Source organism: Nipponia nippon, unplaced genomic scaffold (assembly GCF_047370975.1).
Source record: "Nipponia nippon isolate SJK-2023a ecotype South Korea unplaced genomic scaffold, ASM4737097v1 scaffold_6, whole genome shotgun sequence".
Classification (NCBI taxonomy): domain Eukaryota; kingdom Metazoa; phylum Chordata; class Aves; order Pelecaniformes; family Threskiornithidae; genus Nipponia; species Nipponia nippon.
In genome coordinates this window covers 58,678,056-58,695,693 of record NW_028262380.1, presented here as the reverse complement: position 1 = coordinate 58,695,693, position 17,638 = coordinate 58,678,056, and the positions used below count along the sequence as shown (strand labels likewise).

Genomic DNA, 17,638 nt, shown 5'->3' with positions numbered 1-17,638 from the left:
TTTTGAGGCTTCCTGATGGAGCAACTTGAACAGCGGTAGTAAAGCAGGACAAAGAGACAACACAGAACATCATTGCTAATAATTTACACAATTGTGTTAGTGTTATGAAGCAGGCATGTTTGAACTCAACTTTCAAATCCAAGCTCTATCTGAAAATGGTTTAATATTTGCTAAGATTCTGTTTAAATGAATTTAACGCTTGCTTACTTTAAAACCAGAATAGGGATTTTACTGGTAAAATACAATCGGGATTGAGCACCAAAATAATTTTTTAGTGTAAATCTATTCTAAATCATTTTATTCATAAGTGAAACAAAAATCCATAGGAGCAAATAAAATAAATCAATATAATGCACATAAACCAAGTGGTTGAATTAATGCTGGACAGACAGTTTTGAACGCAACATGTAAGAATTTTCAATTTATTAGCTTTGCTAGTAAATAAATGGATTTTCATTTGTGGGGGTTTTGTGAGTGTTCTACTACATATCTAGCATTCGCTCATTCATTTCAATTTTTTTTTTTTTGAGGCTTTTCACTGCTCCTACAACTGAGGCATGCCCTCAGCTAGAAGTTTGATTAAAAATTAGACCCCAAAACCCTTCCCAAGAAAGTAAATGCAGTTTCAAAGTATAGGAAGAAAGTTTAATGAATGCAAACACTCTTAAAATCTAAAAACAATTTGAGAGTTCTACAAAACCAGGGCTCTAGTGGTGTTCACCGGATACTTAAAGGGAACCTCGACAGGTTCCTTTCAGCTATGATCCTATATATTCACATGACTCCTCTCTGAAGCTTAGCCAAACCCTTGTGATCTGCAAAGTTCTGCAAGAATAAACTTTTCAGAAAGTCCTGAAGGAAAAAAAAAAACAACACTGAAAGTCTCATACCCTGCAGAACTGGAGCTGTGACTGGAAATCTTGCATACATTTACCTGGCCTCTCAGGTTTCGCAACACTGGTTATAAATGTTCAGCACGAGGGAGACGCTGCCGCAAACTTACTACCACTTCTCTATCCAACAGCCTATCATACACTCACAATTATATTTACCTTTTAGAGTTTCAAAGAAAAATGTATCCTACAGCTCAGAGTACCAGTAGGTGGATGCCACTTTCATCTAACATCTGAAATACTGAAGCAATTCACTGCTGTGTCCCTTTCACCTGATAGGACGGAAAATGTTAAATTTTAAGTTCCGCATTTCCGGGAATATCTAAAGTTCCTATTTGAGAAAGTGTCAATTGATATTGCTTCTTAGCAATGGTGGTGAAGACGACAAATGGTCTTGCTACATAAATCGGTGTGTTTCAAGGGGGCTAGGTGGTCACTCAGTAAGATAGACAGCATATGGTAAGTAGATACAGTTCAGAGAGGTAACCTGCAAAAGGGTATGGGTATTTTATCTACATTCTCTATTAGCTTGAGTGCGACAGTAAGCACACGTGTAAAGCACAACCCAGCGTGAAGAAAGGTTGCAAGGTGGCTTGATCACCACCCTGGCCAGAGCTACTGAACCCACAGCGGTAACACAGACTGCATTCATCCACAGGCTGGGGCAATAACGAGACTCTGTACCCTTGGAAAGAGCCTAGTTCCTCTGAACAATACATTCAGCTTTATGATATTTCTCAGATATATCCATTGCCCATTAGTACAATAAGATAATCTGTTCTATTAAATCCTTAAACTAATTCACTATGTGCTAATATAAAGACAGAAGCATACAAACACGCATACAAAAGAACCACAAAACATTGCGCCAGAAATGGCAGTTTCACACATGGAAATAAGCGAAGGAGAGCTCTATAGAGAAGAGCTTACAAGAATTTATGACGTCCTATGAGAGATGATCTAGATTTGTCTTCAAGAAGGTCTGTTCTGATGAACCATTGCCTTTAACCACTGTTCTCCATTCCCTCTCCCTCTTCTAGACCATCTGCAGAATGATTAAACTCCTTATTTCATTCTTATTTTTATGATGAGGAGATTTGAAACCTGCCAGCCATTGTCATTTAAGATGTTTCCTGTCCTTCTGGGCATTTCTTTGGCTTTCATGTTTTTGAAGAAGCAGACTGTGGATGCTTGCTAGCTATGTACAACGTGCAGGATAAATGCAAATGCTTACTAGTGTACTAAATACGACCCTTTGATTTTGCAGATGGGAAGCAGAGGGATACTACCTGGGTTACAAAGCCATCTAAACATAAGGCTGAACGACCTGTAATAGAACAATGGATGGTGAAAAAAAGTATCAAAAAACCAAACCAGAAGAAAAAATACACATTAAACTGGGAAAAGGTGAAACGTGAAATCTATCCCTTTTCTAAAAACACATGTGGAAAGAATAACACCTAGCCTTTTTATTCTTGGCTTCTTCCCCCCCCTTACATTCCAAGAGAAGATCTGCCAACTTTTGGCCGTATCCGTTTCTCTTCTGTTGTTTGCCAGTATTAGTGCACTCTAGCACACATTCTTTCTTCAGACTTCAAAATGTGTTATTTGTTAGGTCTAACTGTTTAAAGAACCCAGCCACCCTTCCCTCCTTCGCTCATAGCAAGCTGGGTGGTATATAGCACATTCGCATACTCCGGCTTACACATGATGGGTTTGGTTGAAATCTTTAATTGAAGAGACTCTTGAACCAGACTTCACACTGCATGCCTTGTGTTATTGTAGATCAGAAGACCTCGCACCTATATATTCAAATGCTTCTAATGCTCCCTTCATCCTAAAATATACACTGAGGCAAACATACCTGTGTTTTCCTTATTGAATCCTCCTGACGCACAGCTTCAGTACTTCTGTTCTGTAAAGCATTTCTAAAATCTTAGATCTGGATCTGCTTATCATTACACATATAAACAGAGGGTGAATTCACCTCTACACAAAAGGTTAGCATAGTTTAACTGGTTTAGGATTTAAGTTGGACTCCTTGGTGAACAGGCTCTAGACAAAGGGCTGAGTTTTACCAAGAAAGATTAGTTAACATCACTCAAAAATAAAATATTGAATGAGTTAGGGTGTACAGTACCCACTCTTTGTGTATAGTAATGTGAGAAGGGGGTTAGATTCAGATCTGGTGTAAAATGATTCAACACTAACAACTGTGCTAAAACTGTGTCCACTTCAAGCAGGTCTTAATCTGTCTCTGGAGCAGCAAGAAACACAAATCTCAATCAGCTTGATTCCAAGTCCGATGATTTTAATGTTAGCTTTGCTTATAAGAATAGCCCTTCTGTGGGAATTTCTTTCAAAGATCAAAAAACACGCCACACTGAGAGCTACTACAATATAGGTAAGAGTTCTTGTGTCCTTCTCTCACTCTCTTTCCATCTCTTTTTTTTCTTCAGGTAAGGAGGAAGCTTGCAAGGACCTGCTGAGTTATTTGCCCGATGCCACCACATGAGCAGTGGAGTGAGGAACAGAACCAAATGCTCCTGGTTGCTCACTACCACTCTATAATGTAGCAGCACCCTCAGCCACAAAGCTCTGAATTTGTATTTTGAGGGAATGGCATACGGGATGCAGAAGAAGAGTAGGGAACCACTGGCTGGCTGAAGACTTCAGGTTTGGTTTATTATTGCATCCAGCCACGAGGTACATCAGATCCAGATCCAACCGCCTCAGCATTTGGTAGTGTTTAGCTCTGGGGTCATGGTTCACTCGTTAGTATGAAAATGGGCTCATAGTGTGTTTTGATGGACTCACTCCCTACAGTTGATACACATTATTAGGTATGAGAAAGGAGAAAAGAACTATTATGATTACAACATATGATAAGCAGTAGGGGGTGCCTTGTTATATATCTCAGTCTGTCGGAGGTGGTGTTTAGCACATTTCTGGATTTAGGCAAACAAAATTGTCTTAGAGGTCAAAAATCATTGTATAGTGATTAAGCATACTGACCAAGCCAAAAAATGGATGGTTAATACCATGTTTAGGCTCTCATTTAGGAGATTTTGCAGAGAAGAGCGTTACTTAAAACTAACTGCTGTTGACCATTGGAGAAATGAGGAAAGATACTATAATCTTATGCAATCCCAGTTTTAGTCTGTTCCCTTGACCTGGATTAACCTTTTTCCTTTTATCTGTATTTTAATTCCAAACACCTCGCTTGAATGTGACTGTATCCAGGTCCCTGCTAAAACCTTTAACGAGCAACACTAAGGTCAGTGGAAATAAGTTTGAACTCCATTATTATTTCATACAAATTCTGTAGGGATCCTTGAATCTCCCATAATTATTAATGATTTCGGTCTCCAGTGAGATGTTCAGCATCTGGCTGTATTTAGTTTATTGATTTCTTTTTTAAATGGTTACCTTTCAGGAGCCATTTAAAATACACATTTCTTCTTCTTAAGTCTTACTATTTATAGGCACACACACTGCACAAAGGCTGCACAGAACTGGGCCCAACTTTCTTTTGCAAACAAGAAGTAAACAGCAAAATGGCCATTAAAATCTTAGTCTAAATATTTCTATTTCTTTCTTGAGTGAAGAAAGGATAACTTTATGTGTAGCACACTTTCACTGCTCTTGCATAATGACTAACTACTGTTAATAGACTAATGAAATATCAGCTGTGCATTCTCTCCATTTATTACAGCACACTCAAATGTATTGTTTTGTGCAATCAATATTAACAAAGATCGTGTCCATTAAAATGTGCACACTGTTCTGTAGGCTGAATACAGCATATAAAACTTGTTGGTTTTAATCAATAAAAGGCCCAGAGCTGCACAAGAATTGCTGGGTCATGAAACTACAAGGCTATTAAACTGTTGGGTTTTTTTAAATAAATCTCTTTTTTATATGGGCACAACTAGCTATTTCTTTTATAAATTATTAAGTATTCTTTTCATTGTTTGCATCAAGTTAATACCTAGAGGACTGACTTATTAATGGGCCAGGACTCCATCTACTCTGTTTCTAGTAGCTGCTCACATAAAAGTGAGAAATTCCCTTACATGGTATCTTTGACTTATTTTTAAAACCATTCCAAATTGGTCTGGATAAAGGCCATGTGGGTAAGGCCAATATTACTACCTGGACTGAAAACTGGCTGGCAGACAGGATCCCATAACCTGTAATGAGCATACGGTGAGGGTCAGACGGATGGGGCCAGATTGGGGTAACATGGACAAGACTATCTGTGAACTGAAGCTCCTGGAAGGCATGTGGTATAAAGCTGGACGCTTGGAAAGATAACGGTGTCATTCAGCAGTGGGTGTGAGCAAAAACAAGGGTCTAGGACTCAGATGTTCATAAAATTAATCTTGGAGACATATCCTAACTTCTTACCTGGAAAAAAGGCAGCTGCCAGACTACAGGGTCTTCATCTATGAAATGTAGAAAACCCTTTTAGGCTTTGGTTTAGCTTCTGCTTGTATCTAATAGAACAAAAGAGTCAGGACCAACCCCTCCGAAAAGAAAGTAGACAGGGAGAAGATATTTTGGTTGTAACACCTAGGCTTGAGGAGGAAGATGTGATAGTGGTCAGGGTCGCAATACAAGAGGGCTTCTGCATCTTTATAGATGATTATTGCAGCAGTTGCCTCAAAAAGCAAGTTCCAAAGCCTTGAAATTGCAGGATATTGAGGGCCCCTAAGGCTGGTTAGAAGGGACGAAAGCTTTTCACTGGTCTGAATCTAGTCCACCTCAGTACTGGGGAGTGCCTGAAAGTTAATCCCATGATGAATGGTCTTCACAAAGTTGGCTGTTCCTGGTCCACATCAAAACTGGCATTAAACAGCAGTCTCAATAAAAGATCAGAGGAACGTGAGCCAACTTAGGCTATCACCCTTGCAGATTGTGTTTGGGGTGCATTCCTGGGGCTCTGGGGGAGGCTTCTAATGCCACTAACATCTTTCCTTTTCACAGGCACAGAGATAAAGATGGCAAGTTATCAGGGAGCGAAGCAATAACACCAAAGTGTGTCCTGAAGACTAAGTGAACAGCGTAGGCATCGCCCTGAAATAACAAGAGATAAAATGACTCCCAATAAGACAAAAACACAGTATATGTTAACAGGGCAGAGGCTTCCCCTAATCCCATTCTGAATAATTTTTTACTTTTTTCCTTGAATTTTTTTTAGAAATATTTTCATCCTGAAAGAGATTACCGGGATGGAAAATTTTTGCCTGAACAGATAAACTTCTACAAAGCTGCAGGTGACTGCAAAAGGGACTTAAAATGAGATGTGTCATGCATTTCTATGACTAGGAACCATTGCATTGCCTATGTTTATTATGAATAAGCATGAATCATTCCTCACTTGTTTACAATGAAAATATGGCTTTAGAGAATTGAAATGTCAATTTCAATAAAGTCAGGCTTTACTAAACTAAACAAACTCATTTTCTCCCTTGCTTTTTAGAATTGCTCAATAGTTTTCTCACTTTGGACTTGTCAAGCTTTTTCGCCCTATGTTTCTGAATTCCTCTTTTACAGCTTAATATCACACATGTTAATTTCATTTTTAAAAGTCAGAGTATACAAGTAGGATTTGAGGTCAATACAAAGTTAGCTGCATACCCAGAAAGTATAATAATTTTAAAAGTTTTTGGGTTTTTTTTTGGCATACCTGAAAAAAGTTTAGCCAAAAAAACCTGAGGATCCTCCAGGATTCAACCTTTTGACTTCAACTGATCTGGATGTAAAGCCTGAGAATAAAATCTTGGACACCAGTTTGAAAACATATTGTGAAGCCATGGATAATATTTCTAGACAAACAAGTAGCAACATCCATAACAGAGCCATTTAAATGTGCACAAAAAGGAGTATATGGCTTCTACTGGTTTATGGGAATGCATAACTAAAATAATAAATAAAAACTTACCGTATTCAAGCTGGATCTACCTGTGAGCTGCAGCAGATAATCCTCATTAGTATAGATTCTCTGAGCGGTGAAAGAAAAACCCATGGACATGCTGCATCAACACATTACACACTGCGGCTGTATGAAACCAGTGGGGCTATCAAGAAACATGACATGGGTTAACTGAAACCAAAATTGTGCATTCTCTTCTTTTAAAATGAGAGGGACACCAGGGATCTTTTTTTATTTTATTTTATAAATCAATAGCTTTATAAACATACAAATAAACCAAATATATTATATTTGTGTTGAAATATCATCTCAAGGTTTTACACTAAAGATTATTTTGAGTTTAGAGCTGAGTTTAGGAAACATTTAAAACTCAAAACACCCTAAGTACAAAAACACATCAGCTCGATTTTCCTGTCTTATTCTGTAAAGTACACTATCAAATTTAAAATTAGATCCTTAGACTGAATGAAAGCAAAGTAAACAAAACACGGACTAGAATATGAAACTAATTGTAAGGAGTCTGAAACACCTTTGTTTAGAGAACATTGAAAGTTACAAATCTCTGTTTCCTTTGAGTGGGGAAACTTCCAACGAAATGTTGACTGTCATTCAACACAACACTTTTTGATTTTAAGCACACAAACATATTTCACCAGAGATAATCAAAGTGCAGGGATCAAAGTCCTTTTATTGTCTAGCTTTCTTGGAAATAAAATGTTTTACTGAGTCAGGGCCTTTATAGCTGGACTCTCTTCCCATCAAAATACACAGGATCAATGATGAACTGTGAAAGACCAGGGAATCCAAACTAGATGCTTTTAACAATGTCAATGAAATTAAACTATAATGAACTTAAAATAAAATCTACCAAATACTAATGGTTCAACCCAGTGGCTGCCCTCTCCTGAACACAGTTTAGTATGCCAACTCTCCTCCATCACTTCTCTTTCCATGGAAGCACCTTTGTTGCCATTCACACATGAGAATGTGTCTTTGTTGCTACCGGTTCCAACTAGCCTCTGGAAATCCCTAGTTTACAAGTTTATTCTGAATTCAGAACTGATGTGATTAGAAGACAGACTCAGCAATTCAAAACCACTAGCAAAAATCACTTTAGAAGATAAACAAATAAGTGACAACTCTCTATACAACAGAGCATTATATTTATTGTAATTCAGACACCTTGGGCTCAATGTTCCTACTGTTTACACCAACATAAATCAGAACTGACTCTGCAAAGTTACTCAAGTGTGTAACTGTTTTGGACAAGAGGTAAGAGCCTTTCAATACTCTTTCCCATCATTGGCCTACAGACCCGGTAATCAAATGACAACATCCCATACCTTCCTAGCAGGATTCTAGAAAACCAAAAGGCAAGATGGTAAGCACACATATTAATAACATTTGCCATTATTATCCAGCTAATGAATTACAAGGAACGCTAGTGGTGGACACTGTAGCGGAGTTTAAAGAAGGTGTCTGATAGTTATAGTAGTAGGCTTCAAAGACAGAGGACTGAGAGATCCCCTACAATTAAAACTTTATTAGTAATATAGTTAGTTTCCAGATATCTTCCAAAACCTTCTGAAAACAGCCTTAGGGAGTGAAGACAAGTGGTGAAAATCACTTGAGATGATAAACAACTAAGCTACAACTCTCTATACAACAGAGCTTTATAAGTGAGTTAGTTCTTAGTAAATAACTGGAAGGGAACTGTAGCTGTTAGAAAGCCAGTTACAAGAAAAATTGGTGTAGTTTTCCAATTGATCCCACGGATTTTATCAGGCAGCACAAATCAGTTATGTGGAAGTCAGTCCACACTGAGGTGTTTTTTTGTTTGTCCCACTCCTGTTCTTCTGAAGCAGCAGCTAGCTGGACTTCTTTCCCCACACTAAGTCCTATATAATGGACCAGGTTTTGCTGCCAGCCGCGCTTCTGTGAGGCAAGGACAGCTCCAGCACGTGCTTCCTCGCAGGGCTGAAAGCAGAGTCAGGCCCACTGCCTCAGTCTAGAAACAATCCTGTAATACTTTGAAGGACCAGCGTAGACTGGAAAATTTAATGGAAGAATCACCTTTCCCCTCAAATGTTACCTCTCGCTTAATAGACATGACCACCATTAGTACCATATGCTCACAAACAATCCTCCAGCCCACCAAACCTGAGAAATGCAAGACCCCATGTGGTGCTCACTTACAGCAGCAGATACAAGAATATCTCTGGTGAAGTCCAAGAAGTGACACTGGCCTGACAGCAGTGCTGGGGAGAGGCTTAAAGTGTCCATGAACAATATTTTAATAAAACAGTTTGTTTTTAACTCATTTTTGTGCATCATCTTCCATTCCAGTTCCTCTGCAGTTGTGCTTGTGGCCCATTTTCTAGGCAGTTTTCTGGACTCTGTGTGTGTATGTGTAAAGACCACTACTTGCAATAGACTCCATTAGGAAATACTTATCTCTGACAAATCACCCACTTGTCTGTTTTCCCCTCAGTGTCCTTTTAGCAAGCAGTTAATGAAGTTAGCAGCAGTGACCCTTAAAGTGATACTTACAGAGTACTCATAGTTAATACATTGCTCACAGTAATTCTTCCAAGCAGAGATGACAGGGAAGGAGTGGCAAGGACTTCTCTGTTCAGGTTTGAATTGTGTTTTTTTCTAAAGCAGATTTTAACAAAAAAAATGAGGGTTGCTTCAGTGTTTCATGAGTTCCCATTTGTTACTGACTTCACCCTTTCTCCTTTTCCCATTCAAACCCAGGCTGCTTCTAGTCCGGCTGCATCAGCAGGCTGGCTGGGGCATGCTGGCAGGGCTCCCTTTCCAGCAGGGGCTTGGGGTGGATGCTCCAGGGAGCCTGGGGAGGGCCCTTTGCCGCTCCCATGGGCTGACGTGATTTCTCACCAGCAGGAGCCTCTTGTCGACAGCCGCCTTCTTTCTCCTCTTCTCCCAAACTCTCTGCTGTTTTGTCATATGTTATAGGCTGTTCTTCCACTGGAGAAAATGGATATGTATTACTGAAAGCCATCTGAGAAGCTTCACAATAACTAAGCTAGAAGAAAGCTAATAGCAGCTTTGAGAGAGCAAAGCTATGAAAAGAAGCACAGAATTGAATTCAGAAAATTACAAACCTAATTCATGTCAAAAGAACAAAAAAAGAGGCAAAGTCAAGAACTTGCTTCAGATTTTAAGAAATGACTTGTCCTAGGCAAATTTCATAGTTTTCTGTTTTAATATACAAGAACAGAAAAATGCATGCCCGTGACAGGAAGACCACCTGCCTGGCAAAATTAAAGCCCCTGCTCCAAAGTCACAAGATCTTAGAATTATTCACTGGCATGGTATAACAGCTTTCTTTAACATGTTAGAAAAGACATCAGATTATTTACCAGTCTTGTCATGTAAAATGGTTGAACCACTTTTGCTAAAATTTTCAACTAGGAAAAAATCAGACACCTGTCATGAGAAATTTCTGTTCCAATAGCTGCATTTGATAAAACTATAACTGAAAACAGAGCCTCCTAATGGGAAACATCAGGCTTCCTTCACTGGACGATACAGTTCTACACATGTTCACAATATAAATCCAACCAAGTAAATATGAGGCATATTTTCTACTGATGAATAAAGTGACTTCCCAACATATGTCTAAGGACAGGATCGTCAATTTTGAAAATCTTGCAAGATGCCTGCACATTCGAGTATCCTCAAACATTTGTCTTTGCATATTTCTAAATGACTGATGCAAACTGGCTTCTCTAGTAACTTCTGTAGTTAGGAGATATACATTGCAAATAAGGCAAATTGTTAAGGATATCAGTCTTTCACCATCATTTCTCACCATCTGAGCAATTAGGAGATTCAGTTGCCATCTATATGGCAGCATTTCCTGAAACTGAGAGTGGTCCAGCTGGTAACCTGCAGCCATGGAAGCCCATTGTGTGCTCCTGTGCCGCCCGCTGCCTTTGCACCAGGGATGGGAAGCACATCTCTTTCATTCATCTCATCTTTGTTTAAGCACCAAACACTCCCCAAGTAAACACCTTGTTTAACACAAAAAGCAGAACTGCAGTTGCTGCTGCAGGGCAAAAGGTTTCTGGGGAGACCTGGACTCCTCACACCATGTCAGTTATCCTGCCTGAATGAATAAGGACCGTCAAAGTATATCTTTCCATGGATATACATTCCCCATCAGTATGATGGGCATAACTCACTTGCTATGAAGCAAACCTGTGAAGTTCTATATAAATGCAAAAATACGATATCATTACTATCATGAGAAGCACCTGGCTTCTTATGAGTATGAAACCAGTGTTGTAGTGTAATTTCTCATGAATAATCTGCAAAGTGAAGGACTGAATGGTCTCTTCACAGCAATACAAACATGGCTTCTGCTGTGCACAGAAGCTATAAACAGGCCAGAAATGTAATTTTGATTTCTCTGTCTCTTCTATCAGTTGCTGCTCCTGCTGGTACAAAAGTGAGGAGAGATCTAATAAGGAAGGAAATCCTACTCACCATATTCTGAAGGACAGGCAGGATGAGGATCTGTTGTCTCACACTCAATTAGATCAACCGCTTTAGTCTCCAGAGAACTGTTACACTCCTTAACAACCACAAACTGCAAATACATACAATATGCACAAAATATACAGAGCTCAAATTAATATAAAATGAACGGGTTTTCTGAAACCCAAGAGGCAAACTAGAAGGGCCACACACTCCAATCACAGCAGGGGGAAAAAGGTCATCCTGGCTTCTGGGATGACCCTTCCCCTGCAGCTAATTAAACATTTGAGTTGATGACAGCCCTGGCCTTTCTTTGGAAAGTGTGCAGTCCCAGTCTAGTAAAGGACTGCCGTTCTCTTGCCTTGCAATTCAACCTTTCTAGATACAAGAACAAAAGCACATGAAAATCAGGCGTCTCCATAGTACTGAGGGCCACTTTTAAAGTATTAGAGAGACCCACAACCAGACAGCAGTAAACCCTGCCAGCCACAGGGAAGGAAGTGAGCCTCCCTTTCTGGCTGTCGGCACCACCACGGGTGTGTGATTCTGTCGTCCCAGGGTGACAGTGGAAGGGACACCTCGGAAGCAGAAGATGGGACACTCTGGGGGAATATGCTGAAAAGACCAGGGGGAAAACAGAGAAAACAGGGGTACAGGAAAGCAATGTGAAGCACTGTGCTGAAATAGTATAGAGGGAAATGGGGAAACCCAGTAAAAGGGGGATATTTAAAGAGCAGAGACAGGGAAGAAGAGAAAGTGTCTCTAAATAAGATGTTCCAATAGAAGGACTGACAGATTCAGTGGTCCAGGTGGATAATTGGTGGATTTACGCAGATATACAGATGTAGCAGGTGTGACTATTTAGGCATCAGTTCATTTACATAAAATCTGTAGGCTTACAGCTGCTAACCCACATGTGACAGACCCCCAGAGGAGGTTCAGCTACACACAGTTCTGCAAAATGTCTTTGACTGTGCTAAGCAGAACACACTTGCTGGATGAGAAGTCTCAGAATAGCATCAAAATCCAGGCATGTGCAGAAGTTTACCAAGGCTTACGTATCCCTAGGACAAACCTAGCCTGGCTTATGGAACTCTAATACGAATGTGAAAAAATACCCAGGCATACCCTTAGCTAAATGTAGCCTCACCTGGCAAAAAGGAAGTAAAGGAAAAAGTGAATGACACTTGGACCATTTATAGGTATAGTTTCAGTATCACAATACCTAGCATCTGATATGTATGATAGCGTAAAAGCTCGTTATCCTCTATGTTAATCTAGATGGGCAAGAACAAGAAAGTCTTTGCACTCCCTCTCCCAAGCCTCACAAATGAGCAGTAGCACTGTGGGCTACAAAAGGACTGAATTTCATGACCTCTTTACGGTTACTGTGGACCCATCATCCAGTCCCCATACAAAGTCCTACGTTAGGATTATTAATGCTGTGTAAATCAACAGCACCCAATTCCAGTACCTTAAGACTTGAGGCGCTATAGAGTTTTCTGTCCCTGATATAGTATAATCTCTTTTTTTAGATAAAGCTCCCCAATAATCCACCTTAAGTGAGCAGTAGAAATGGACAACTTCCTGCTGCTTTTTGGCGTCTCTACAGTTTCTAACCTGATTGCATGCATGCATGAAGCCCCAGTGAACTTAACACTCAATGGCTACATCAGCACAGAGCAAATCACATGCATGAAACCACAGGAATCCATTACTGTGTAAGCAGCAATAATTAGCAAAGGGTCAGTGATTTCCTCTTCCATCCTGCAACAAGCCATTTGCAATAAATTACTTTATCAACGTATTTGATGTCTCCAAGTGCAAGAATGCATGGTGAAATTTAACATGAGTGTGTAATAGATGAGTAGGTTGGATTTGTTTCTGTTGATTCAGTCCATTGCTTAGCTGTCTAATTAGTGCTATATTCAGCAAAAATGTCATTGACCACTAGCATTAACTGTGGGGACAACAGCAGGTGGGGACAGAGCTGATGAGCTGCAGGCCTCCTAGAGCACTGCTCCCAGGCAACGAGCTGTTCTCAGTCCCAACAAATGTTTCTGATTTTCCCAGCCTCAGATATTTTGCAAGCTGTGGTTTTTGTCTCTGCTGTGAACAAATGATGACATTGCCGCGATTCGGCACATTTTCTGTCCAGTACCTGGAGGAACAAAGTGCTGGTAATAAAAGGTCCACAAGAGCATGCAGTTGACCAGCTAAGGAACAATATGTGGTAACCAGGGTCAAGTCAATTCAGTACTCGCAAAATATGGTTGATAGCGTGTTTCAGTGGCTACTCACTCACAAATCCTGCCAGACACTCAATCTAAACCATTTGCGAGGCCTTCTTCAGGCTGCTTAAAAATCCTCGGATTTGCACTATAAATATTCCATGGTATTCAACCCCTCAAACAGACTCCCAAGTAGAACAAACTCATCTCTTTCTGGACTCAAGATTTGGAGCAGGGCCAAACTTCAGGCCATTTAAAGTCAAATTCTTCTGTGACCGTGACTACTACGCACACAGTTCTTGTACCTTTCCAGCTATAGTTGGGTGTGGAAAGCTTTAAAACCTTGCAGTAATACCTATACATGAAAAACATGTGTGCAGTTACCCCAGTAAAAAGGTATGTGCTTCACCAGAGTTTATTGCCAATCCTGTACAAGTATAAACTCTTCCAGCAGTCTTTTCCACTGGCATAACTGTGCTTGTTTTGAAGAGTGTATGCTGCCTAGCTAATGTGATGCTACCTGGACAAGTATGGTGACACCTGCATTACCTGTCTGTGTGCAGACAAGCTTTCAGGGTAAGTCATGCCATTCTGAGAAAGGAGTCTCAGACTGGGCACAGAAGAAGCCACAGATGCCAATTATGTCACTTTTGCCAACTTCAAGTTTCAATTGCTATCACCCAGCAGTGTAACGTCATTTTAATGCCAGTGAGAATCAGGTCCTTAGATCAGATCTAATGGGGCCAAATTCTCTGATGCAACTTCAAAAATGACAACAGCAACAGGCCAGTACAACCGGATCATGATGGCATTTCTACCTACACCAGTGCAAAATCGGTATTTTATATTCCCTCGCAAACTGCCCGATAACATCCTAGCTGTTTTTCTTTACAAGGCAGCAGCCTCTAATACAAAGCCATTTAATTTCATCAACCCCCAAAATAAAGTTCAACATCTCATGTAGCACACACAATACTTGGCTTCCAAGAAGCCTTTTTTACGGAGGGCATACTTTCCTGTGAAAATAACTCTGTGATATGCCATGTCATCACATTGCCATTTCCTTAATTTAGAACACAGTTCCCCAACTGTTGTGTTCAAAGCTAACAATAACACTGGCTAATGGTTGCAATACATCCAGGCAGCTGTGAACTTTGAGGGATAACAATGAGGTAAGATGAACTAGGGTTCACAGCAAAGCACTTGATGACTCTAGCAGTTATTTAATATATTTAAGATGTGAATTATTTGATGAATAATCTCAAGTGGATCCCTAACACTCTTTGATCCTTCCTGCTTCCCTCTCCACTCCACATTAATACTGTTACCTGAGACTTGTTGCTAGTAGGTGTCACGTTCTCATTGTCAGCACGGCTGCTGGCATCTCTTATCGCTTCTGCATAGAGATTCTTCTTATACAAGTTTTGACTTCTGCAACAGAAGAAAAGCTGAAACAAATTATTTTGCTTTTGGAGGAACAGATGCTGCTTCCTTTCACACATTATTCTATAGGTATTTACCGAAGGTACATATATCTTGTTTTCTTTCATTGGTTTGAAAGGGTGTATTACTGTCAAATACTGCACAGTAGTTAAAACAAACAGCTTGTCAGAAACAGAAGTCAGTAAGAAGTGAACACATGTTTGTTCTGATGTGCCATCTGTAAAGGGTAATTCATTAGAAAAAAGAATAGGTCTCATAATTTTAACTACCCTTTCTATTTTCCTATTTTATTCTATTTATAATACCTTCCTCGTATAAAGATTTAGGTTTCGGCCAATACAATAAACAGCACTTGTAGGTGAAGCTCAGAAATAAAAATCTGACTGTATTTTACGACACCATTGATGATAGTTACAATTACGAAAGTTGCTTCTGCATTCATCTGCATCATTTATGAAAAACAACAATTTCAGAAATTACTATGAAATAAACAAACTGAAAGCCTCAAAAAGCTTGAAACTAAGACATTTCCAGGAAAAAGCATGACCAATAGAATTAGCTCAAGGGGGAAAAAAGCCAAGAGTACAGCCTGGAGTTGGAAAAGTATACAAATAATCAGCTTTAGGTGGCTAGTTCCATAAATTCAAAGATTGTTATTTTTGCAGTTAAACAGCAATCACTTATAAGGCAGTATTAAAAGCCCATATAGGCCCCAACACAGAAAACACAGTCATAAGAAAAAGAGCTCATTTACACTGCTTGAGATCCAGATCAGTACATCTTTACTGATTATACATACAAGTTTTTTCTCCTCCTAGACATGAGCTAACAAAATTAACGTTACACTGTTCAAATTCTGGAAATCTCAATTTATAACATCCTTTTACTTGATCTATTTTAAATGAATAATACACATGTACCAAAGAAAATAGGAATTTTCCTTTTATTTCTGCATCACATTCATATGCTAACTGGGAAAATGCATCTGCCATACTTATCATATGTTTCTCTCTTCATGAAAATATAATGTAAATAAAATTTGCTTTTTGCTAGAAGCAAGAAAGACCTGTCTCCACCATGGATTTTCTCCCCATATTCTCTATAACATGTTCCTGTGTATTCAAACTTTAAAAAAGAAAAGTAATTTTCTTCAGTAGAGGATAAGACTGGGACTCCTAATACGAAATCAAATAGGTGTCAGATCTGAGGCTATATCCACAGAGCAGAATGCTGAGAAATAAGTAAATTAGTCCATTTTGACTTTTCCTGACAGCGTGGAAAGGCTGCTTTTCATGTTTTGCCACCTGGATGTGCCCGTTCTGCATTGCAACTCATAGTGCTGACAAAACTCAAGCCCGTTATTCAAGAGTTACAAAATCCATTGCACAGAGCTCACATGCAGGCACGGCTCTCAGCAGGATGCCCTACTCACGAGGATCACTAATTCTACATCTTACTTTACAGCATGCAGAGTAACAGATGCCAGATGGACTTGGCTGGCACAGGAATCTTTGTATGTGACTGTGCACAAGCAGGCGAGGCAGTGAAATCTAGTTGACTGAGCATGGGCAAGAGGCCAAGAATTTCTCAGTCCTAATCCCTGTCCTACTCTCAATTTTTGCATGGCCTTGGCCAATTGAGGTGGAGGGATTTTGAGTGATGCTTTTCAGCAGACTACAGTCATTGAACAAACCAACACAATACTTTGGTATTCTTGGCCTCCAGTTCACACATTTTTCAAATTGGCAGGTGTAGACCTCCAACTTTATTTCCTCCAATTAAAAGGAGATAGGTGTCTCCATTTTACAGGGGAAGGAACAGCACTATTACAGACTTAATCGGTATACTTCAAAATACAGTAGATTATATGAAAAAGCAGTATAGCAATTTCAACCCAAATACTGGTTTCCAGACTCCAGTTAAATAGGGATTTTAGGTCAGTGGTTTCCTTTTGATCTAGTTAGGCTAGTAATAACTGCAGTACAAATTCAGTCAAGTACGTAATTGAAAACTTGTTGAAGTAAATAGTTACATTGATCAAAAGCATTTGGCAAGGAAGAAAGGTAAATCAGGGAGAAATGGCAAAAGAGAGAGGAAGGGAAGAGAACGAATATCTTCACACCTTAAACCCAGCCATATTCTGGCTATTTTTCATGACAGTTTGTATGACATATATGGGAAATATAAGAATCTCACAATTTGTCTATTCTGTATGTATCATTCCACTGTTTAGCTTCTGAATGCCAGGTCACGAGAATAAACCAGGCTGTGCTTAACTTTAATTCTAGATCTCTACCATTAGTTAATAGAAAATAAGAAACGTGGGAGCTTCTCTACTTTTATGGACTAAATACACTAGGAACCATTAAATAAGAATGGAAAATATTAGTTTCTATAGTTAACTTTTTTGGTAGCTTAATTTTTTATGCCTAGGAGAGTCTAATTTTAAAATTAACCTAAACCACAAACAAAACCCCTGCACACAGAGGGCAGATCAGTATGCAGCATGAGACTTTTGATTTGGCTGCTATCTGGCTTTTTGGTTGTTTATTTTTAATATAAATATGTGTTTAAACAAGAGCCTCTGAGAACAGTTATCTGCCAAGGTCATAGCCAAAAGACTCTAACTT

General features: G+C 39.4%; 1 protein-coding gene across 2 annotated transcripts in view; it reads right to left on the bottom strand.

Moving 5' to 3' along the window:
- Positions 1–7,165: 7,165 nt before the first annotated feature.
- Positions 7,166–17,638, bottom strand: part of EGF (epidermal growth factor) — a 61,722-nt gene continuing 51,249 nt past the window's right edge. The window contains exons 23-25 of one of the 2 annotated variants that reach the window (XM_009474652.2): positions 14,894–14,996; positions 11,344–11,446; positions 7,166–9,819 (exon numbers count right to left, since the gene is read on the bottom strand). In XM_009474652.2, the coding sequence (XP_009472927.1) occupies positions 9,596–9,819; positions 11,344–11,446; positions 14,894–14,996 (430 nt within the window). In that variant the 3' untranslated portion in view covers positions 7,166–9,595. Of the gene's footprint in view, positions 9,820–11,343; positions 11,447–14,893; positions 15,014–17,638 lie in introns of those variants that run through there. The other variant, XR_015700056.1, reaches the window with a different exon arrangement.